This window comes from Brachycentrus maculatus, unplaced genomic scaffold (genome assembly GCF_059751285.1).
Source record: "Brachycentrus maculatus isolate JH-2025_06_01 unplaced genomic scaffold, ASM5975128v1 h1tg000057l, whole genome shotgun sequence".
Classification (NCBI taxonomy): Eukaryota; Metazoa; Arthropoda; class Insecta; order Trichoptera; family Brachycentridae; genus Brachycentrus; species Brachycentrus maculatus.
The window spans coordinates 450,716-475,629 of NW_028280811.1; the positions used below are offsets into that span (position 1 = coordinate 450,716).

Here is a 24,914-nt window from a genome sequence, read left to right on the forward strand (position 1 = left end):
TCTTTTTACGTGTATGGTTACACGCGCCATCCACCTAGAACTCGCGTCCTCACTGCAAGCGGACTCCACGATAATGGCAGTGAGGCGGATGATTTCCCGGAGAGGGTGCCCCATCGCCCTGTACTCCGACAACGGGACCAATTTCCACGGCGCCGACAAAGAGATGCGCGACGCCGTGACGGAACTACGGAAGGATGGAAAATTGTTGGCGGAGCTGACAATTCGGAACATAAGATGGGAATACATACCGCCATCTTCCCCACACATGGGTGGGGCATGGGAGAGGCTCGTTAGGTCGGTAAAACGAGCTCTCAAGGCGACTTTAAACGAACAGGCTCCGAAGGAGGAGACCCTGAAAACGATACTGGCCGAGGCAGAGTATTCAGTTAACAACCGTCCACTTACACAGGTGACTCTGCAGCCCGAGGAAGCTATACCCCTCACCCCGAACCACCTGCTCATCGGAACCGCTAATGCGCACCCCACGCTGGCGCATTACGACGAAGACGACGAAGGAGCCTGCCTTCGCAAACAGTGGCGGATCGCCCAGAGATCCGCGGATATGTTCTGGCGGCGCTGGCTGCGGGAATATCTCCCAACGTTGGCCCAACGGAAGAAATGGCGCGATCCCGCGCCTCCGATCCAGAAGGACGACATGGTCGTAATTGTCGACCCGAACCTGCCGAGGAACTGTTGGCCGCGGGGAATAGTGACCCGAGCCGACCAAGCAGCAGACGGCCAAGTACGAGTCGTGGAGGTAAAGACCCCTAGGGGGGTCTACACCAGGCCGGCCGCAAAGATCGCGGTAATAAGAAGAGAAGGCGCGCGACCCGTCCCCGAGAATTCAGGTGCAGACTAGCTGCACGGGGGGAGTGTTACGGACGGATCGCACACCCCGTACGGCGGCCCTGAAAAAGAATTCCAGGCGCCTGGCGGCGAGCGAAACGGTCGCCCGTCGGAATGCGACCCGAAGAAGGGCCTCTATGGATTCTACCGATTTCTCATATATTTACAGAATGTATTAGATATAAGAAAGAATAAGACAATGTTAATACATAAATGCGCCTAGATGTTAAGTAGTATAAATAGATTACTGATATAGATTACTGATAAAATAAACTTGTAAATTGTAAATTGTAATGTAATAACGAATTGTTGGAACGGCACCGGTACGGTATGAAAGTGTAGCCCGTCCGGTGCCCATTAGAGAGAGACAGAGATATGGCTGTCTCTCTCCCCCGGCCGCTGATTGGCTGTACTTTCCCACTGTCGGGCGGTACGCGATCACGGCCGGGTATATAGAGGGCGCATTTTTTGGTAATAAACCAGTTCTGGTGTGACTGTTGAAACCTGTGTTTCATTTCTCCGCTCCCGCTCCTTGGACTACTCGCCGCGCCGCCAGCCTGGACCGCTTCGCCTCATTATACCGATTCACGGACCAGTTTCGGAAAGCCCTTATCAGGGCTATTGAGGTTGACTTGTCGGTCCAGTGCCCGCTCTTCCGCTCATACATCCATTCACCTCCGTCCGTATCCAGCTTACTCGGTAACTCGGTACGGCGGGGCCGTCTGGAACGTCACCCCTTACAACGGTGGCATAGTTGGGAGATTCCGAAGAAGGCCAGGCGTGTACATTTTTGAGAGTCATCGCACGTAACCCACGCCGGTTACATGACCTATCATTATATATCGCTCACTCCTTTCAAGAACGTCATAAATCAAAAAACTTGATTTTTCAGGAGAACGTTTTTTAAGTTCAAACATAAAGTACAATGTATTAAAAATAAATATCAAGCCACTTATTTAACCTTTTACTATGCAACAGATCTTTTTAGGTAAAACCTGAATATTTTTTCTCCGTTTGAAAAATATTTAGTATATTTAAAAAAATAATTAAACAATACCTTTTCTTCAAAATGCAAAAATAACACTTTTTGCCCTGTAGCGGGTAAAACCTGAATATTTTTTCTCCGTTTGAAAAATATTTAGTATATTTAAACAAATTATAAAAAATATTAAGTTCAAAATATGCCACTTTTGCTGGGATATAGTACATTTTCTGGGCATTACAAAAACATGCACAACTCAAAATTGACGATTTTTGATTAAGTTAAAAATATGCCGCTTTTGCTGGGATATAGTACATTTTCTGGGCATTACGAAAACATGCACAACTCAAAATTGACGATTTTTGATTTATGACGTTCTTGAAGGAGTGAGCGATATGTGATAATATTGTATATAAATAGGAATCTTACAATTTTTACATTTCAACATAGATGAAGAATATGGAAATCTGTGTATTTACTGAGCTAAGTAAAATAATCAGTTTAGGATCTTGCATGAATCTTAAAAAAAGGGTATCTGCTAAGTAAAAGCTTTCTCAATATAACCATAGATGGCTCTGATGAACTTACACGTATAGTGTCATGTTACAAAAATTTGAGCAGTGTGATTGTCAATCATGGGTATAATGGTGAATGTTGCACGTGTGTAAAGTGATTACTTAACCAGCCTATGACTAGTCATTAGCCCTGTCAATACCCAGACATTCATATTCTTCTACATCTATGTTGATATGCCAATATAAATGCTAAATTTTTTCTCTTCAATTTATGTTGAGATACTTATGAAAATCATGGTATTTGGCTGGCTTTTGAACTGATAAGCATACTTATATCGATGTATGTAATTGAGAATGCTTATTTCAACCAAATGTATACAGCTCGAGAGCATGCTTTTGTTAAGCATACTCATAAGCATGCCGAATTAGTAGCATGTGTATTTGTATCTTAAATGTGTTATCTCAATTACACCTTTAAAGCTTCAGTATCAAAAGAACTTAATTTTGTTATTTTAGGACGTAAATTACTGATCGAATTTATGGTCTAAATTCAGGAATGTATATTTCCCGTTAATGGCCGATTGAGGTTAGCGCACCCAGAGACAAAACTTAAACGGGTATAAATTTCATTTATCGGTTTTAAATACGACGCTTTCATTAACCATAAAGAATGTCAACACAAAAGTTGCGGAGGAATTATTACGTTTTGGAGAACTTCTTGTTTTTATTGGTAACTTTGTGGCTCTTTGAAACGTTCAAGGACGGCTCTGATCGTTAAAGTTTCATATTTTATGCCCCAAGCGAGACTTGTGGAATTACAAAAAAATGTGGAGTTCTAACAGAAAAGAGCCGACGATATTTTATAATCTGGTGAAAACTACACCACACAGAGGACAGACACAGTACACCAAATATCTAAAAATATGAAATTTTAAAAAGTATTATACAAATGTAAAAGCCTGGTGTAGCGCGATGATGTCGGTAAAGACGAAACTCGAAAACTATTTAAGTAAAGTAAAAATTGAAAATTACTTTGCAGTTTTTATTTTATTGTTTATAAAACATTAAAAAAAAACTAACCACTCCACTTCTCCGCAGCAGTTGGCAGAGAGAATAGAATGCCATACGAATCTGTATTTTCAAACAATCTTCATCTCTTCCACTTTCACGCATCTCCTCATATTTGCTCGCCGATTATTCAGACTCTTAGCCTGACCACCACAATCTGAAATACTTGATCTTGCCAAGTTTTTCTCCACGGTCTTCCTCTGCTTCTTTTAAGTACCACATTTTACTCATAAATTTGTTTAACCATTCTATTTCTTTATTTAATTTTATTGTGTGTGTGTGTCTATGTATATATAAACAAACATATATATATATATATATATATATATATATATATATATATATATATATATATATATATATATATATATATATATATATATATATATATATATATATATATATATATATATATATATATATATATATATATATATATATATATATCTATATATATATATATATATATATATTTATATATATATATATATATATATATATATATATATATATATATATATATATATATATATATATATATATATATATATATATATATATATATATATATATATATATATATATATATATATATATATATATATATATATATATATATATATATATATATATATATATATATATATATATATATATATATATATATTTATATATATATTTGTGAATCTTTTCTGGTGGATATTCTCAGATTTATTTCCTAACTACTACCATTTTGTATTTTGTCTCATTTTGTAAGTTAAGTTTTTGTTAAAAAAATATGTAAATTCGAGGAGACAATGATTTTAAATAAAACGAATTTAAACGTTGTTTGGTCAGTAAAAAAAGGAAAGAATTAAAACATATTAATCTATTGAGAGTCATTGTAATCCTGCTTCAAGGATATCCTAGTAATTAAAACAGTCTAACAATCTTAAAGAAAAGCTTAGTTAAATAATGATCCACCCCAAAATTTATTTATTTTTAATAATGAAATGGTGGTTATCATAAGGTTAATTACTAATAATAAATTTTTGAAAACTAACAAAATAGGTCATATAAAAATTCTGTGCGGTTTTTTGCCACTAGATTTTGATTCCCATATCGTAATCTTAGAGGAAAAAGTGACCAACTAACAAAACGTAAAATGTTCAGGAGGGCCATTTAAGTCACTTTTGCTTGTCAAGAAAATAAACATCAATGCAGCTTGTCATTTTGAACAAGTCAATATATTATACTTCCAAGTTTAAAATCCTTTGGGATTTTTTTCAGGGCAAATTAAGCTAGCAAGATATCATACAGTCAATAATCACGTTTTTGTAAAAAATTCACTTGGTCACTTTCTCCTGTATGACTACGATATATCAGGCTCAACCATATAACACTCACCCGATTATTTTAAATGAACATGTTTTTAAAAAAAGACATTGAGTCTGAATTTAAAAAAAAAATGATTTCTCATCCATTGCATTTGTAAAAATTTATGTTGATTTGAAAATGAATGAAATATCTGAAAAAATACGCTAGTGATGCTTTCTTACTATAAAAAAGGTAAAAACGTTGCAAAAATGGCCGAAAATTTTGTGATCCTTTTTGCAATTTAGATGTTTGTTTAAGATAAAACTGACTTTGACTTACTGTTCTGTTTCCAAGATTTCTAACTCTGCAGTTAAGTTGTGCAGTCTTGCCCACGAGGGCTGTGATGTTTTTGGATGCAGTGGTGTCGAAGAAAGGGCCGCGGTCCAGTGGTATTCCGTGACTCTCTGGCTCCTCCATGTCATGCTGGCCCAGGTCTAACGTCTGTTGGCCTGGTGACGCGCTGTAGATCTGATTTCCTGATGACCCTGTGAAAGATTTTTTCTCATTAACACGTGACATATGCGTACAAGGATAATAAAAAAATTAATTTATGCTTTAAGATATCATCATTGAGAGGCAATTTTTTCGTAACAATACGCAGTAATACACATGGTGTTTGAAAATTATACGGAAGGCTTATTAACACGTGTTAAAATAGATTTATCGTTCCAACTTATATTACAACCTTAATGGAGTACCAGCACTATTCATATAGATAAATATGTTTTGCGATCGACAGTTTTCATTGAAGCGTGATTACAGAACGTCAATATTTTGTTATTTTTCTTTTAACCATTATTTGCACTCAATGACGCATAGGGCACTGCATGTAATCAACACAGTGTTATTTTGATAGTGAATTACATGAAAGCAAGGTGTTACACACATATACCTACACATATACGGAGTTAAATCATGGTCCCTTAAGATGAGAATTATGAATCGATAAGGGGCATTCGAATTATGGCGTCATCGTAAAATGTTACGCATTCCATGGACCAATTTGGTGAGCAACTTGAATGTGTTCCAAAGAGAAAGTGTAGGAAGACTGATATTTAAGTCTAGAAGGTGGTCTTATCTGGAGCATGTATGTACTTAGAGAAAAAAAGTATGAGCTATTGCAACTCATCATAAGACAACATAGAAGATCAATGAAGTGTAGGCAGAAAACAATTTCTAGCCCTGGATTATACGACATTGGATGGAGATAAGAACCGTCTCGGCGCTGTTTGGAGCTTCTCAAGGCAAGGACAATGAATCTACGGAATTGACATTTTGGCAAAATGAATTATTTCGAATACTTGAAAGTGGTTAGTTCAGGAGTCAAAATTTATTGGCGGGTATTCATGCAAGTGCAAGTACATTTTGTCCGCCTCCGTAGTGTAATGGTCAGCATGCTCGCCTACCGTTCTGGAGGTCCCGGGTTCGATTCCCAGGGGGGTTCAATAAATGTAAGTGATTTTTTCACTCTAATATTTATTCAATATTACACTGGACTGGTACCTGAAGTGGAGGGCTGATCACCTTTCCTTCATGTGTAATCGATCGAGATAACACTGCCTTTATATGAAGCAGTGCCCTATGCACCATTGGGGTGCGGAAAGGGATTATTATTATTATTATTATTTATGCAAATGAAAAGTATGAACATGAAAAGAGCAGAGAATTTAACTAAACACAGAGTAGTTTCTCTCTCTACCTGCCCCTGCGGAGAAGATGCTTAATGGTAAGTTCGTTAGTTGGCTTCAAAAATCTTAGTCAGAAACATCAATTTTTTTATTATATTTAACTGCAATTGATAAAGCTGTATGTTAATAAAAATGTAAGCGTTTTAATATTCGATTAACTTTCATGTACTCGGGAATATTGAGTCGAAATAAATTGCAGGAAGCATAGTGAAAAAACGTAACTCACCCGAAAGAACCTCTATTTTCCGTTTATAATACAAGTGTCAGTCAGGCAGAAAAATAAGATGAAATTTATTATATTGAATGGTTGGTGTGATACCTGAACCGAGAATTTATTAAATTGTCGGGAATCGAATCAACGATTCCAGTCGATATTTTTGTCTCGGCCCAAAATTGTACTGGAAATAAAAAAGTCCTCGGGGAATCCTCCTTTTTGATATTATTTTATGTGTCACAAATATTTTCCTTTGATCCATTTATGCGAACGGAGAGCAGAATCGTTGTGCTCATAAGATGAAAGTTGGGATGAAAGATTTGACGTGACACGTGTAAGAAATATATTATCCACATATTGTTTTCTTTAATTTCACATGTCGGATATTTTGGTCAGTTTTCCATGACATTTTGTATTTATTTGATACTCTTTTGATAGATTTTTTCTGTCAAATTTCAAGAAAGGTTAAATTCCCATACATTATTAAAATGTTGATACAAAAATCCATTCCTTTAAGAACATTATTTAAGATCATACTTTAAGACGATCATACTTAAGCCCATGCCGTAAGTTATATGCTATTAAGATTATAATCTTTTACTCAAAACCCGATCACTGATCAAATACAATATGTGCGAAGAAAACTATTTAGTTGTTAATTTAATGTATGAAATCCAGTTCCACCAAGAAATGTCAGTACAAATATATAAATACAATATATATATATATATATATATATATATATATATATATATATATATATATATATATATATATATATATATATATATATATATATATATATATATATATATATATATATATATATATATATATATATATATATATATATATATATATATATATATATATATATATATATATATAAATATATATATATACATATATATTTATATATATATATATATATATATATATATATATATATATATATATAATATATATAATATAATATATATATATATACATATATATATATATATATATTTATATGTATATATATATATATATATATATACATATTTATATTTATATATATATATATATATATATATATATATATATATATATATATATATATATATATATATATATATATTTATATATATATATATATATATATATATTATATATATATATATATATATATATATATATATATATATATATATATATATATATATATATATATATATATATATATATATATATATATATATTTATATATATATATATATATATATATATATATTTATATATATATATATTTATATATATATATATATATATATATATATATATATATATATATATATTTATATATATATATATATATATATATATATATATATATATATATATATATATATATATATATATATATATATATATATATATATAAACATATATAAATACTTGTTAACTTTTAGATAGTACACTTCATAATTTCGCAATAATTCGATAATTTATTTTTGATGTATGTAATTATTCTAAAAGACTTTGAGAAGACTTTATCGAAAAGCGCCGTTCGAGGGATATAACCACATTAATTAAATTTGAGTTGGAAGTTTCGATTTAAGTCTTCCCCGGAAAATGCGTAATTATCAATTCCGCTCACCTAGCGACGGAGAGAGGGGTAGCAGGGAGGAAAGGAGGGGCGGGGTGGCGTGATTGCTTTTAAAGTTTTACCAACTTCATTATTCATACGTTTAGCAGAAATCGGGACTCGTTTCATTGGCATATTCCTTCTGCTTGTGAACTTAATCGAATTTAACGGGAAGAATTTGCGAAGAGTGTGTACACTCTATCTGTTCCCCTTGTATTCTCAAATGAAACGTGAAGATGCTCGGATGGAAAATGACTTTTCAAGTTGCTCAAATATTCAAGAGGTCTCTGTTTTTTTTTGTAAAATGACGTCTCTTTCTTACTTCAAACGAGTTTCACAAATTTCTCAGAATTACGTGGGAGAATTCACAGCCGATAATTTGCAACGACCTTTTCGTTTATTTTATTTATTTATTTAATTCTATTTATTTATCGTCATTCCAAACCTTGAGAAGTTTATCGATTGGGTATAAATGTTTTTAAAAAATATATTGAAAACATAATTTAAAAAATATGAACCCTCGTGAGTTATAGCAGATAAAAGTCTAACGGCTAAAGCTAAACTGACAGTACACAATGGAGTCCTGGTACTAACCATAATGTATGGAAGTGAAGCATGGAGCTGATAAAAAAATAATGAACGTTGAAAATAATGACGAAACGCGATCTGATGCAAAAAAAATGTGTGGCAAAACGATGTGTGATAGATGTTCGAATGGTGAAATAAGAGATGAATGCAATACATTACTGATGAAATTAAAGAAGGATGAGTGTAGAAAAAACGGTATTTAAGAAAAAAAATAAGGCGATCGTAACTGTAAATGAGAGCAGACGAAGATCGAGTATAACATGGTGTCAAATACTGTGGATAAAGTGGTCAGGTCAAGAGTAAGAATAATCGAATGGTATGTATCTCCCCATGAAGATATGTAAGTTGCGAAAATATTAACCAATACTGAGTAGTGTGGCATTCTATTCTCTTATTCGCTTTATCTACCCGTGCAGAACAACGTTCATTATTTATTAAATTAGTTAATTTAGCCCCCAAATCTAACCAAACGATGTACGAGTAAAACAATATATTAATATCCGTTACTAGGGTCTTCAACACTCCACTCATATTTCGTGAAAAAATATCACTTTTTCTAAATTTATAACCCTATAAAAATTTATGTCTTGTGTCGCGTAATAAATCATATTACTTTATTTAATTTTTAAACAAGGTGTTTATTTCAATTGCCAATCGTTGGGTTGTGGTTCCGTGGTTAGTGTCGCGGACTCTTAAGTCAGAGTTTCTCGGTTCGAACCTAAGCTCACAGAAATAGTATAAAATTGAACTATTTTCGTTAATAATAAAAAAAAATGTTAATTAAAAATATTATATTAAATATTTAAAAAAAAATATGTTAACTAAACACACTGAAGTAAAATAAAATTCATTTTAACGCGTGGGAGTTTGAATAGAAATGGATTTGTTTATGAAGGAAAATAACGTTTATTTATATATTTAAAAAAAATATGGAGTTGTTGTACGAATTTGTTTTTACAAAGTGATGTTATGTGTTTACATTATGTTAGCAAATATTTGATGGCAAAACTAGAAATAATCTTCAATGAATAATGTAAAGCGGCTTATTCTGAAATACATTTAAAATACTCTGATTAATTTGAAACTTAAGTTTGTTATATTACTTGGCGGGCCGGGCTTTTAACCAGTTTAACCAGTATAACCTCAAATCTGCTACGGCCCTGGCTAATAATGTTAAATTTACCATTATTGTCAATATTCAAGTGTAAGTTGGTTCAAGCCGGTGAACAACCGAGGTAAACTTTAAGAGATTACAGAAACTTCATACTGCCTCGTTCCTAAAGGTCTGAACCTGTCATAACGGGCTTAAATATTATATTTCGTTACAAACTAATATAATATAAAGTAAGAACTTTACTACGTTCTAGTGGTTACTTTGCTTTTCTGATGTACACAAAGTATTTTATCAATAATAGAGCCCAAAAATTCCACGATTTTTTTCCTTATTAACGGCCGAAGCTTTGAACATAATTTATTACTTTATAATAAAAAATATATTAAAATAATATTTTTTCTTATTTAAGTACCTATATTCTTGGTTTGAAAAGTACTTATCTAAACAAGGGAGAACAAAAAAAGGAATTATGCATGAGCCTGAAATATTGTAATTATTATTGCTTTTTAGTTAGGTAGTGACAAAATTCAGATATCGATATGGCCCGCGATCTCATTTTTGAAAGCATTTAAAAAAATATAAATTTTGAAGAGGTATTTTAAGCATTTGGTGCAAACAAAAGAAGTGTAATATAAAATTGAGTACATTAAAAAACACGACTAACATAATTTTTGAGCACTAATTTCTTATCAAATAGTAAGTGACATATTTAAAAATTCAAGCATATCATTTACGTATGTTAAAAATAGTATAGTGATATATTTTTTTGGAATGGAAAACCTTCAATAACATTTGGATATTAATGGTTGCCCATTGTTAAAGATGGTAAAAAAAAACATTTATGCAAACATGGCTGATGTTTGAATGCTATATATATGAATAAGAGTACATAATACAATATGCATACACACTATTTCAATATGTGCTCGCTTACGCTTAAATCATGCTCTTAGTTACGCTTTGGGTAAATAAAAAATAATACCAGGAAGCTGTAAGTAGCATTAGACTTGGGAACCTGAGGGGTTGAGCTTCATGCTTACGAAGAATAGAGAAGGTGTCTCCTGGAAGTAATTTAATCCACGTGTGAGAGACAACACGTGCTCCGGGCGAGAAACTTTACGAAAGGGTCGCTCAGCCTTTCACATGCTCCTCACAATTTTGACAAATACATTTTACCTTTGAAAAAGGATACTTTCCGTGCCATCGATTTGAAAAATCTGCTTCTGAGAGTATATAATATATTTATAAATATATATATATATATATATATATATATATATATATATATATATATATATATATATATATATATATATATATATATATATATATATATATATATATATATATATATATATATATATATATATATATATATATATATATATATATATATATATTTATATAAATTTATACATATACATATATATCAAACTTTTATGGTGCGATACAATGCCAACTCGCTAATCCGAACGCTTGTTTATCCGAAACGCGTTATAATTTGAACGATTTCGTACGTACAAATTTGATATTATTGTTCGTTCAGTAACTAAAGTAAGGGAAAGAGGATATTCATATGCCGGAAATTATTTTTTTTTATTTATTTTTCTCAAAACACTCGGTAATACCAACGATTGCCTAATCTTAACTACGTTTGGATTAAAGACTTGGCATTGCAAATAATTTTCAGCACTCTAACAGTTAACACGTTTATAATACTTATAGCAAAAGTGATAAAATATGTTTTTCTTCCTAAATTACATTCCTCCAAATTTCTAGTTCGCCAATGGAATTACAAGTATGTATTGTCATTAAAATGAAGGGTTTTCTACCTACGTTTTTGTAATTGCAGCCTTGGAATAAGAAAGGGATAAGGGTAACATGAAAGGACTGCGTGCGACTAAAGAAAGGAAGGAAGGGCACAATATAATGCCTACATGTATTTAGGATAATGTAGAGAAATCCTTACGGTTCAGGGTGAAACAAAATGAAAGACTGAAAGGGTTGTGTCATCTGAAATTGATGCCTTGCCATGACGTATGAGGGTGAAATTTTGAACGTCGTTATTTTAAAAATTGATCTGCTATGCCGATAATTTCCATTTAAATATATATATTTTTAAAGTGTTAATTTTTAAGCGCGTATTACACGCTATATTGTGTCAATATTTCAAAAACATTTTTTTATTGAGTTTTTGTTTTACAATAAACATATTTAAATAATACAAAATAGTCGGTGAATATACAAAACATTTCAAATATAACGTTTTTACCTCTCTAATATAGTAGATACTTGTGTTTGGAGAGGGAGTTTGTTTTATTTTTTTTTTATAAATAAAGTAAATTTAAAAAAAAAAATATTCCTTGGAATGGAGTCTAGGAATGGGTGAGTCTTTGTTTTTAATTTTATGTTTTTTAACTTTAGTTTTAAAGGTTTGATAATTTTTTAAAGATTTTTAGTTTTCCGGAAGTTTATTTAAGATTTTATTACCTGCGTACGTAAAATGATTTTAACTAAGTAATCTTTTTTATTTAGAACATAATATAAGAATTAACTTAAAAAAATATGTTAGTAAGAGTTTTTTTATTTCATTTTTAGGTTTTTTAGTACAAATTGAATATATTACTTGCAATTAATTGTAAAGCACATAGCTGTCGGCCGCTTACTTACGTAACTGAAACAAAAAATATAAATAATGAACTTAGAACAAACAAAAAAATAACAAAAATAAGATAAATGAGACGTTTATAAAACGAAGCGGGGACGAAAAGAGATAAATATATTGTTAGATTTAATATATGAAAAAAAAAATCAACCAATATATCAGAAGACTATTCATCATTTCCAAATAATTTTTAGTCCCTCGTCGAAATAGGAAGCCATTTAAATGAACGTTTGGAATTTCATTTTAATAAGTCAGTTTTCTGTTTTCGGGCTGAAATGTTCATTCAACCCTTAACAAGCTTTCAGATAAAACCTTCAAGTGTATGGAGCTTTTACCACGTGTCGGATCTTCAACGTAATATCCTGAATCCATTTAATGAAATGAACATTACATTGTGTAACACTTACACCAGATAATCTGACGGAAAACCATTCATACACCGAGTTGCTGCTGAGGTAATAGAATGTAAACTTTTGATCATGTATATGGCAAAAATCCATTTGATTTATTTTTAATAACAACTATTTAAGACAAAATAAAACAAAAAAGAGTTTATTTTAATTCGTGTAATATAATTTATCCACTTCCGTGGTGTAATGGTAAGCGTGGTGTATGTCTTGTGTATGAAAATACTGCAGTAAATAAATGAAAATATCTCGTCTAATTCACATTGTATTTATTAGCAGAGTAAAATTTTAATTTATTTAATTAAATTAAATTTCCCTGAAAAATTAATTTTTCAGGGAAATTAAAAAATAATAATAATAAAAACGGTAAGCGTGTTAAGCTACCGTGCTGGAAGTCCCGGGTTCGATTCCCAGGGGAGGAGGGGTCAAATAAATATAAGTTATTTTTCACTCTAATATTTATTGAATATAACCTTGGACTGGTACCTGAAGCGGAGGGCTGATCACCTTTCCTTCATATGTTAACAATCAAAATAACACTGCAGTAATATGATGCAGTACCTTATGCACCATCGGGTGCAGATAAGGGTTTGAAGAAGAAAAATAATAAAATGGTTTGCAGGAGTCATCGACATTTGTCCTAATATTTTCTCTTATATCTTTATATCTTCCCTTTTTTCTTCTTTATATTTGTTTATAATCCAAATATCTGACATACATATTTCATTGTTTTTCAATAATTTCGACTGTTTTATTCTTACCAAAAAACGGTTACAGTTGAAATAAAACTGCCAAAAGCAAAAATGATACTTATTTAGGTAAATAAAAAATTTGTAAGTATATCATTTTGATATAATTTTATGATTCATGAATTTTTTTTTATTTCCACTTAATTTACTGGAAAACTATAGAAGCTGTGACATAATATGTAATAGTTGAAAGAAAATAAAAATGATGACCATTCATATACTTACAAAATGTTAAAAATATAATTTTAATATGAATTTTAGATTCTGAAATACGAAGTACTACGTACATTTTTATAAAAACGTAATATTTTCATTAAATTTACTAGAAAACTGTAGAAGCTAAGACATTATGATCCAAAAAGAAATAAATTTAAATATTCACAATATTAAGAGTGACCGATTTTTTTTAAAACCTAGGGGTTATTAAAAAAATATTGATATCACAACAAAGATGAAAAATTACGTTGTGAATTGACATTTCTCGATGGAATTGCATTTCAACTAAATAGTTTTTTTCAAAATATGATTCACGGACGATGCCATTTGCAAAAATTATAACATCTTCCCATAGGGTGATTTATTTTGTGATACTCTGTTATTCTACATATATTATAGAACTTTGTGTTAGGTTGTGGTCCCGTAGTTAGTGTCGCGGACTCTTAAGTCAGAGTTTCTCGGTTCGAATCCATTCTACTACAATTTGATAACTATTTCTAAAAATGAGCCGCTTAGGCTCACAGAAATAGTATGAAATAATAAAAACACAAATATTTTTCTTTTCTTAAAAAAAAAACTTTTCAAAATCTTTGTATGTGCAAACCATTGTCAAAATGTAACTGAGAAAAAAAAAACACAAATTAACCGATTGTTTCTGTCGTAACTGATGATATATCTTTGACGCCTTTTAACTTTCAGTGAAATTGAATTACTTGCCCGATCAGGAGCAAGACTAAAATAAAAACAGCCGAGATTTAACGGGAAGAAATTCCGACGGCAAATCGCTTTGATCTCTGATCCTAAGTCATCTACACATTTCATTTTAATTGGATGCTACAGTACAAAGCCGCTTGCAATCAAAAGGCACCGGTGAAAAATGCAAAGAAAAAGCAAGGAGACGAAATGAATGGTTCACTTGCGAAACACTTCATCTTAAAAAATTAACTTTTTAGCTAATGGCGGAAATCGGTAGAAGGTTTAAAATGATAACGTCTATGATTAACATAATCTGCCAAAATTAATTTAATTAGGAATAAAATAGAATAGAAAAATCAATACCGTAGAACTGGGCTACTTTGATGTGTTACTTGAGCCCAGTACAAAAAAATATTTAGATCGTGGTACGGATCGAAGTATCGTGATAATAAGTGTCACCTGTCAGGGAAACAATGAATCATTTCGATACGTTCATTATTTTAGACCAAATACAGATTTTTTTGTACTGGGCTCTAGTTACACATCGAGGAGCATGCAAGCGTTACTTTTGTACGTACTGCAGGCCATTAAAAAATAGGTATTTTGTGACAAAATTATCAAGTGTCAGAGTGTAAAGAAAAAAAAAAGTTTTTGCACACAATCCAAACTGCAAAACTATTATGTTAAACGTACCTTCTTCATATAGCACTGTTTATGTTTAATTTTAAAATCCAAATAAATGATAATTTACAATCAGTGATTTCATTTCTTAACATAAATGAATTAGATATGATCCTATACTTATTTTAACAATATAGATAATTTACCTCCTTCCTTTTCCTACCTCTACTCCTCTTTTTTTTATGTTCGAGTAGTATCTACCCTGTGATTGCAAACAGCTATTTAAAGTATCAAACGTTTTGATCAATATCACTAATCTGTTTTTGGTTGGTTGGAAGATATTACTTTTTAGCAATTAGCCCGCCAATGTACTTATTTCTTTTCTGTACATGAAGTTTAAATAAACAAATAAACGTTTTTATCATATTTCTCAAATAATTGTCTTTTTTCACATTACGTGGTATGCAAATGGACTACTCAAATAAAACCGCGTTGAGTCGAGAGTTGTTCGGCGGGAATGCGAGAGATGGCGCCAGCATCGCGGAATAAAGTTTTTCTCCTCACAAAAATATTTCTCGCATTTTCGTCTTGCTTCGTGTAACTAGTTATTCGACCATAACTTTTCTTTGTTCTCCTGGGTGGTCTTAGATGTAAATCCTCTATGTGAAGATGTAGACGGGTAATGGACCATTTTAAGGGATATTTTGGGATCAGTGATACATTGCGGATATTACTTCTCGTGAAAATTCAAAACAGTACATTTATTTATTCGAACTAAAGACGGCGGGCCAATTATCAGGTTGATTTATATTCATTTCTTATTTATGTTTTGATAAATGTTTTTTATAATTTATTTATTTAGTTAAACATATTACATCCATAAGTCACATCTATAATATTCTCTATGTGTTGTTTCCATTACTCATTTTGGGACATGGGATTTAGGTTAACAAGACTGAAAAACATGACGATATAAGGGAAAAATGCAAGGCTGAGATAAGCACTTTCGATAAAATTAAGAAAGGTGTGTTGAGATGGTTTGGGCATGTGAATAGAATGAGTGAAGAAAGCATAGTTAAACAAATTTGTGATGTGAATGTGGTTGGTAATAGAAGCAGAAAAAGATCGAGAAAAACTTACCATGATCGAGTTTTTCAAATACTTGAAAGTGTTTAATCAGCGTGTATGCTGGAGGTCCCGGGTTCGATTCCCAAGAGGGTCAAGATAAATATTAGTAATTTTACGTCTACTATTTATTTATATGACCCTGGACTGGTACCTGAAGCGGAGGGCTGTTCACCTTTCCTTCGTGTATTTAATGATCAAGATAACACTGCTTCTATACGATGCAGTGCCCTATGCACCATTGGGATGCGGATAAGGGTTAGAAGAATGTGTGAGAAGATGTTTGAACGTGAAAGAGGTGAAGATTGTATGCAAAGACAGATTGGTGTTTCGTTCTATTCTCTCTGCCTACCCCTGCGGATGGTTAGTTAATTATAGTTTTCTATAATTGTAGAAAAAGCTTAGTTTAATTTGTTTATTATTTATCTTTTTTAGGAAAATAACTAAATTTAATTGAAATCTATTATGACATATGTTTTTCTATATTTAATATTATTTAAGATACCGCGATCAATTTTGACGATAATTTTGAAAAATGGGGAAAGAAATATCGATCAGTGAAATCAATTTACGGTGGAATGATGTTGTAGTCATAGATTTTATCATAAAAATACAAATGCAAGTAAATATGATATCACAACAGATATTATATAAATCATTCATTGATAACAAACGATATAAATGATGCAAGCATTTCAATTTGTGACTAAAATTTAGTCAACATAATTATGTTAAAAATATTAATTTTCACTAAAAACATAAATGCAATAGGTACATCTGAATCGATACATATTAATAAACGTAAGAGTTTAGTTATTGTTATTCAATTCAACATCACAACATACATGAAGAAGAAAATTGAAGTCACCTACCATAACTGTCACCATATAACATTTTATAAGCGCTGTTTATACCCAAACTTCAAAATTCGTTTTTTTTTTAGTTATTATTTACCATTCCTAATTTTTTACCGATTCTTCTAACAAAAGTAAATATTGTATACCCACGCACAAGCTGAGCTAATTTGTTAATTTTGTTTATTTTTCAGACACATATTTATATTTATATATGTATATATATATATATATATATATGTATATATGTGTATATATATTTATATATATATATATATATATATATATATATATATATATATATATATATATATATATATATATATATATATATATATATATATATATATATATATATATATATATATATATATATATATATATATATATATATATATATATATATATATATATATATATATATATATATATATATATATATATATATATATATATATATATATATATATATATATATATATATATATATATATATTTATGCATTTACCATGAAATGATGTTATAAGTAAACTGTCAACAAAAACTTTCAATGAATTAAGATTAAAAGACAAAAAATGAAATATAGGTCATTTGTTTACACAATATTGAAAAATACAACCCATAATAAAATCAATCGAAAGAGGGTTTGTGTACGGTAAGCAATAATTGACCTACTTGGAATAATTCCTTTTGTTTCTCTTATTTACCCAAACTCGGTGTTTTCTCAAATAATGTAATAAGCTGATTGAAAAGTTGCCAAGTAATGAAGATTGAAATAAGCGCCGATACAATGAACATCAATCAGATTGTCAATAATAACACTCAGATAATCCGCGAAAAGAATAAGAAAGACTGCGAAAATAAAACCACAATCGAGCCAATATCCGATACCTTTGAGGAGACACGGAAAGTAATAAGACATCTATCAAAGTATGGAGAAGGATAGATAACTTTGGAAAATAAAGTAGGTAGACATAGAAATATTCTCTTGAGATGTAAGACGAAGATACTCGGGAAAAGATCGCAACCCTGGCATTGTTATACACTATCAAATCTATCCTGGCGTCGGACAAACAGGGCTGTCAATATTTTCCAAACAATAACTAAACTATATACTATATTTACAACATTTTGAGTGTGTCCAAATACTTGTTCACAAAATCTGGATTATCTCCAATTACAGGAGTTATTTTCATATTATTTTTTGACATCTCATCAAAGATGAAGAAGAATATGGAAGTCTGGGCATTTACGGGGCTTACGACCGTCATAGGCTGGTTTAAGTGATCACTTTACACACGTGTAACATTCACCAAATCTACCCATTATTGACAACCACACTACTCAAATTCTTGGAAGTTCTATATATATGAACCAATTTAGAAACCTTGTTCATGAATCACTAGAACTTCACTAGAGACATCTGTTGGTGTGATGTAAAGAAGCTTTTTATTAAGCAGAAACTCTTATATTAGTATGTGAGATCCGAATCCTGGATTATAATCACACACATTGTGATTTTCCAGTTAGTAATTAAAATAAAACTTTGTTTTAACCATTTGAACGAGTTAAACAAAAAACAAATTGATTTGAAAAATGCAAGTATTCAATAAAATTCCTTTTATTTGTTTACTTTTAGTCCATGACTTGTAAAAAATATTGACAATAGTCGATTAACGCGTCCGAAGGAGGAAAAAATTTGGGTGACTTTAGTCGATTTACGCATCCAAAGGGTTACACTTCTTCAAACCTTCATCCGCACCCGATGGTGCGTAAAGCACTGTATCATATAAACGCAGCGTTACCTTTATCGTTAACACATGAACGAAGGGTGATCCGCCCTCCACTTCAGGAATCAGTCCAGGGTGATAATTAATAAATAAGAGAGTTAAAATCATTAATATTTGATTAAACCCCCTGGGAATCGAACTCGGGACCTCCAGCACGGTAGCCAAATGCGCTGACCATTACACTAGGGAAGTGGGAAGTGGAAGAATAATATGGAAGTCTGGACAGTTACAGGGCTTACGACCGTCTTAAAATTTGTGAGGTGATCTCTGTACACACGTGCAACATTCACAAATTCTACCCATGATTGACAACCACACTGCTAAAATGTTTGGAACATTAGATATTTTGATAAAATTCTTTTATTAAGTAGAGATTCTTTCCATTTATATGGAAAGTCCGAATCCTGGATTATATTCATATACTTGAGCCCCGCCTGAAAACATGATTTTTTATTTTCATGTTCATTTCAGCTTTAATTTGACCAGGTATTTTATTTACAAGATTCTTTGAGTGTGTCCAAATACTTGTTCACAAATCTGGATTATTTCCATTTAGAAGCATTTAGAAAAGTCAACTTAAAAAAAAGTTAAATAACAATTTTTTTTTGTGGAAAAAATAACTCAGTGGATATAATCAATGTTTGTAAGCAAGTATTTAAAAATGTTGTATAACAATTAAAAAAAAAAAATTAATCCTCATATATTCTATATCCCCGTACAACTGCGATTAAGAACTTGCAGGAGAAAAAAAACCATCTGACTGAATATCACGAACCCTGACTAAAGTTAAAAAAGCTTATTTGTAGTATCTTTCAAATGGTAAATGAAATTTCATACACAAAAAAGCACGTCATGTTTTAAGTTTTAGAAGCATGTTGGATTTGAAAAACTCTCGAATAGAGTAGAACTAACTATAAACATAAAAACGCTGAAATGTTCTTCCAAACATATACTGTATATCTACATAAGTGCACTAATTTAAATGAATCTGTGTACTTTTGAATGTAGGTCAGTAGCCACTTAGTCAAGCGCAGTCCATGAAATAATATTATTTAATAAATATTACCGTGCTGAAATTATTCAGCAAAAATGTTTGTTATAGTTACCAAAAAACGAATTTTTGTGTCTCTGGGGAGAACAAATTAATTGGAGGGCAAATATTATGGTAAGAAAAATTATATCAAATAAATAAATCGTGTGATTTCATTACTATAATCTTTTTGAAAATCCATAAACTCTTGGCAATTTAAAGACAGTCATCAAACATCAACATTCATTTGAGTTTTTGAGTATATAATTGAAAACTTATGATTCGTTAACCTTTGCAGGAGCTTGTAAAATTGTGATAGCGTACGAGTATGCATCTTCAGTTGGCCATCCTCATCAATAAGTTGCTCTCCGACGTAATCCAGTAAATGGATATATTCTTTAATTTTTCTCTTTCCTACCAAACTTTTAAATGACTAGTGTTTTTTTTTTTTACAAAAGTAAACAATTTTTTTATCATCATTATGAAATAACTGTTAATTGTGAAGCTCTCTTGAGGTGATTTGTCACGGAAATCGCGATACAGATTTTTGAAAATATTATTATCTTTATTTTATCCAATTGCCCTAGACATGCTGTTTTCCTTCTTTTCCTATCTGCTATTACTCCATTTCCTTTCACATATAGCGGAAATATCCTTCATCCTGTAGTCTTTTACCTACGTCATCTGTATCTCATGGTTATATAATCGACCATCCATTTAACACTGCTTTGACAATGAAATACCCTAAGGATCGTTGTGGTTTGGATAAGGGGTCTAAAAAAAGTTAGTAATTTACAAAAATGATTTTTTTAATGATTCTTTTTGAAAAATGTATACATATATTTGCCTTTATTGTTAAAGCAAAACATATCTTAAATACTGTGATATTTATGTTCAAATCATTGAATGCATAAAAAATTCAAATCAAATGAAAAATACAATGAAATCACACAACTATAGACACAAAATTGGACAAAAGGGAAGATTTCATAATTTACACAACTGTGAGCCAAAAGCTATGAAGAAATTCTATGACATAAGAACGGATATCTTTAATGAATATTTAAAAAATGAGTACAAAATAATAATTGTTGATAAAAAAAATAAAAATAAAAATACAATCGTATAATATTACTAATTGAATTTTATTTTGTTACACACGACAAGTTTGGAAAACAACAATTGTTTTTGAAACTCGTGTGTCTTCTTCTTCTTCAAACCCTTATCAACACTTGATGGTGAATAGGCCACTGCATCATATAAACACATTGTTATCTTGATCGTAAACATATGAAGGAAAGGTGATCAGCCCTCTTCTTCGGGTACCATTTCAGTGTAATATTGAATAAATATTAGTGTGAAAAAATACTTATATTTATTTGCCTTCCCCCTAAAAATCGAAACCTGGACCTACTGAACGGTAGCCAAGCGTACTGACCATTATACATGATAGTCGTGTTTAATGAAGTAAAACTCAAATAAAATAATTGTAATTGTACATTAGTGCATGTATGTATATGTAAAATAGCAGGGTTAGATTATTTTACTTATCGTGTGCATTTAATGCGATAAAACGGTTTGATGTTAAATGCGTCCCCTGTGGCAACCCTGAAAATATGTCGCTATGGCCATTTGTAAGAATCATATCGCCTTTTGACAGCCTAATAAATAATTCATGATCCACGGGCAAAACTTACTCGGTTTTCCGTCACTCTGGTATTAACATACATATTTCGGTTCGCCACAATCGAATACCCTTTGCGCAGCATATGTACGGAATGATAGACTTACTTCGACATTTGTTCGCCTGTTAAGTGTGCTCGAAAAACGCCCACGAGAATTTCTAAAACTTTTTCGATCTGAATTTTATAAAAGTTATCACATTTTACAATTATTCAAATAGTGTATGATAGTAAGTAGAAATGCGATCCCTCAGACGAATGTGTAGCAAAACGATGTTTGATAAATGTTCAAATGATGAAATAAAGAAAGAATGCAAGGCTGAGATAAGCATTATCAATAAACTTGATTTATGAAAGAGATGAATGTAGATCTGAGTATGAAATATTGGTAAATGGGGAGATTTTGGAACAGGTAGATGATTTCGTATATTTGGGTAGTATGTTTTCTAGGGATGGAAAGATTGATGAAGACATAGAAAGGGCAGTGAATGCTGGGAAGAGAGTGAATGGTGCACTAAAATCAGTTTTAGCAAATAAAAATATATCAGCGAAAGCTAAACTGGCAGTACACAGCGGAGTTCTGGTTCCAACCCTCATGTATGGAAGCGAAGCATGGAGTTGGCAAAAGAAGGATGAAAGCAGACTGAATGCAGTCAAAATGCGATCCCTCAGACGAATGTGTGGCAAAACGATGATTGATAGATGTTCGAATGATGAAATAAGCATTATCGATAAACATAAGAAAGGTGTGTTGAGATGGTTTTGACATGTGGAACGTATGAGTGAGGAAAGAACAGTTAAACAAATTTATGAGGCGAATGTAACGAAAAAGGAGAGGAAGACCGAGGAAAACTTGGCACAATCAAGTGTGTCAAATACTTCAAATACTTGTCAGGAGTCGTAATAATCGTCGAATATGTATGAGGAGATGCATGAATGTGGCCTGACGTTAAAACTTCTAACGTTATTCACCGATTGCTTTGAAATTGTGACAAAATATCGCAGTTAAATTTAAGCGTATTTTTATCCATCAATATTAATTCAATATTTTCATAAACATGTGTAGAAGTAGGTACATATCCATCACGCTGCTTTCCACTAAGGGTACTCTGAGCCCTTATAAGGTGCTTTATCTCATATAAGAGAATAAGAGATTTGCAGGCATAATAAAGGCGGCATTATAAATGATTAAAAGCGACCTGAAATAATATTTTTTATATCACATATGACGCAACCCTGACGCTAAGCGATACAGTTAGCGTACACGTTGGTATGAATTTTTAATCACAAGCATTTTTACATATGTACGAGCATGGATACGCATTCCCAAATGTAGTTAGTATATTTTTTTCCATCATATGATTGTTCCTCATTATTTCCATATTCTCGTAACAGAAATGACATTCACACTGAGCTTACTTACTTCTCTCATTTGTATACTATCGCAAAACAAATCTTTACCTTCTTATTTATTATCTAGCAAACATTCCGTCGATCCAATAGGTATCTATGCACCATTTAGTTCGAATGAAGAAATTATAAAATTGATTTAAAGTAATTGAATTGATTAGTTCGGCAGTCACTTTGTGGTAAAACCTATTCATTTTTAATTAAAAAATTCACTTAGTAAATACCACTATTTCTTAAAATCTATTGTGACACGTGTTTCGATGCATTCCGCATCATTTTTAAACAACGTAAGTGGATCTTATTCTAAATTTTAGAGTTGGGTCCTTAGGACGTTGAAGGTTTAAGAGGGGGTAGGAGCTGTTTCTTATTTTTATTTATTTATTTAATTTTTATTATTGTATTTTTTTTATTTTTTACTTTAATTTTTTATCAGTGGAAACATAGATAAAAGGTTTATTTTTTATCACTGGGAACGTGTCACAGTAGATTTTAAGAAATAGTAGTATTATGTAAGTAAAATTTTTGATTAAAAGTAATTTATAAATGTATTAAAAGACTAGATCACGTTCAAAAATTGATAAAAAAATTGAGCTTTTTTTTTTCAAAAATATGCAGAAAAATAAAAATAAAAAAACAAAACAGAAGATAATTTACCCTAAATGAAATGCACATTAACTTTTTGTGCGTTTATTTTTCTAAACCTTTTTCAAAGTGAGTGATGAATGATGGAAAGGTGTTTTATAACCATACCACAAAGTTAATAATGCTTTTAAAATAGAAAATATCATATCTATCTTGTTTATTAAAATTACTACTCTGTCTTAAGGAGTTGACATTAGATTATTCCTGGAAAAGTTTTTTTTTTATTCTGTTCTGTACATTTATTACGTGAGATTGAAAATTTCAGCCTAAATTTTCGTCCTTTTCCGTCGAGGTCATCTTGAAAGAAAATTCCGACGGGGCCATCTTTCAGGGGATTATGTTTTAAAATACGCCATGAGTGATCTTGGGATTTCACTGAAAGAGATAAATCTTTTACTTAAGACTGCTTAAAGCGAAGCCGCTGTGATTTAGATGTACATTTTGTTTTACTTGCGAATATTTTTTGTTGACTAAATCAAATAGCGGATACTGAATTGAATGTTATAATGATACAAGGAGCGTAATTTTTTATGGGTCGCTGTTTTAATAGGAAGGAATTAATCATTTTTTATTTTCGTTATTTTTAACAGCATTCTTATCAATATTTCTTTTTGACATCTCATCAAAGATGATGAAAAGTATGAAAGTCTGGGCATTTACGGGACTGACGACATCATTGGCTGGTTTAAGTAATCACTATACACACGTGTAATATTCACCAATGATGATGTCAAAAAATAATATGAAAAATCCTCCTTTAATTGGAGATAATCCAGATTTGTGAACAAGAATTTGGACACACTCAAAATGTTCTTATCTAAATACAAACTGATTTTAGTACCGACAGATAACTGTATTTGCTCTCAATATATGTTTTTATTGTTGTGATTATTCATTAATTTAATTATTTATTGATACATATCATAAACATAAGCCACATATATAATATTATCGATGAGTAGTTTCCATGAATCATTTTGGAACATGGGATTAAGGTTAACAAGACTGAAAAACAAAGGGCAAAATTTT

At 31.1% G+C, this 24,914-nt stretch overlaps 1 protein-coding gene across 1 annotated transcript in view; it reads right to left on the bottom strand.

Annotated features, from left to right (window-relative positions):
* LOC148311739 (zwei Ig domain protein zig-8-like) overlaps positions 1-24,914 on the bottom strand; it is a 78,772-nt gene that overhangs the window by 38,432 nt on the left and 15,426 nt on the right. Inside the window, exon 3 of the mRNA XM_088278384.1 lies at positions 5,047-5,252. Within this exon, the coding sequence (XP_088134510.1) occupies positions 5,047-5,252 (206 nt within the window). The remainder of the gene's footprint in view (positions 1-5,046; positions 5,253-24,914) is intronic.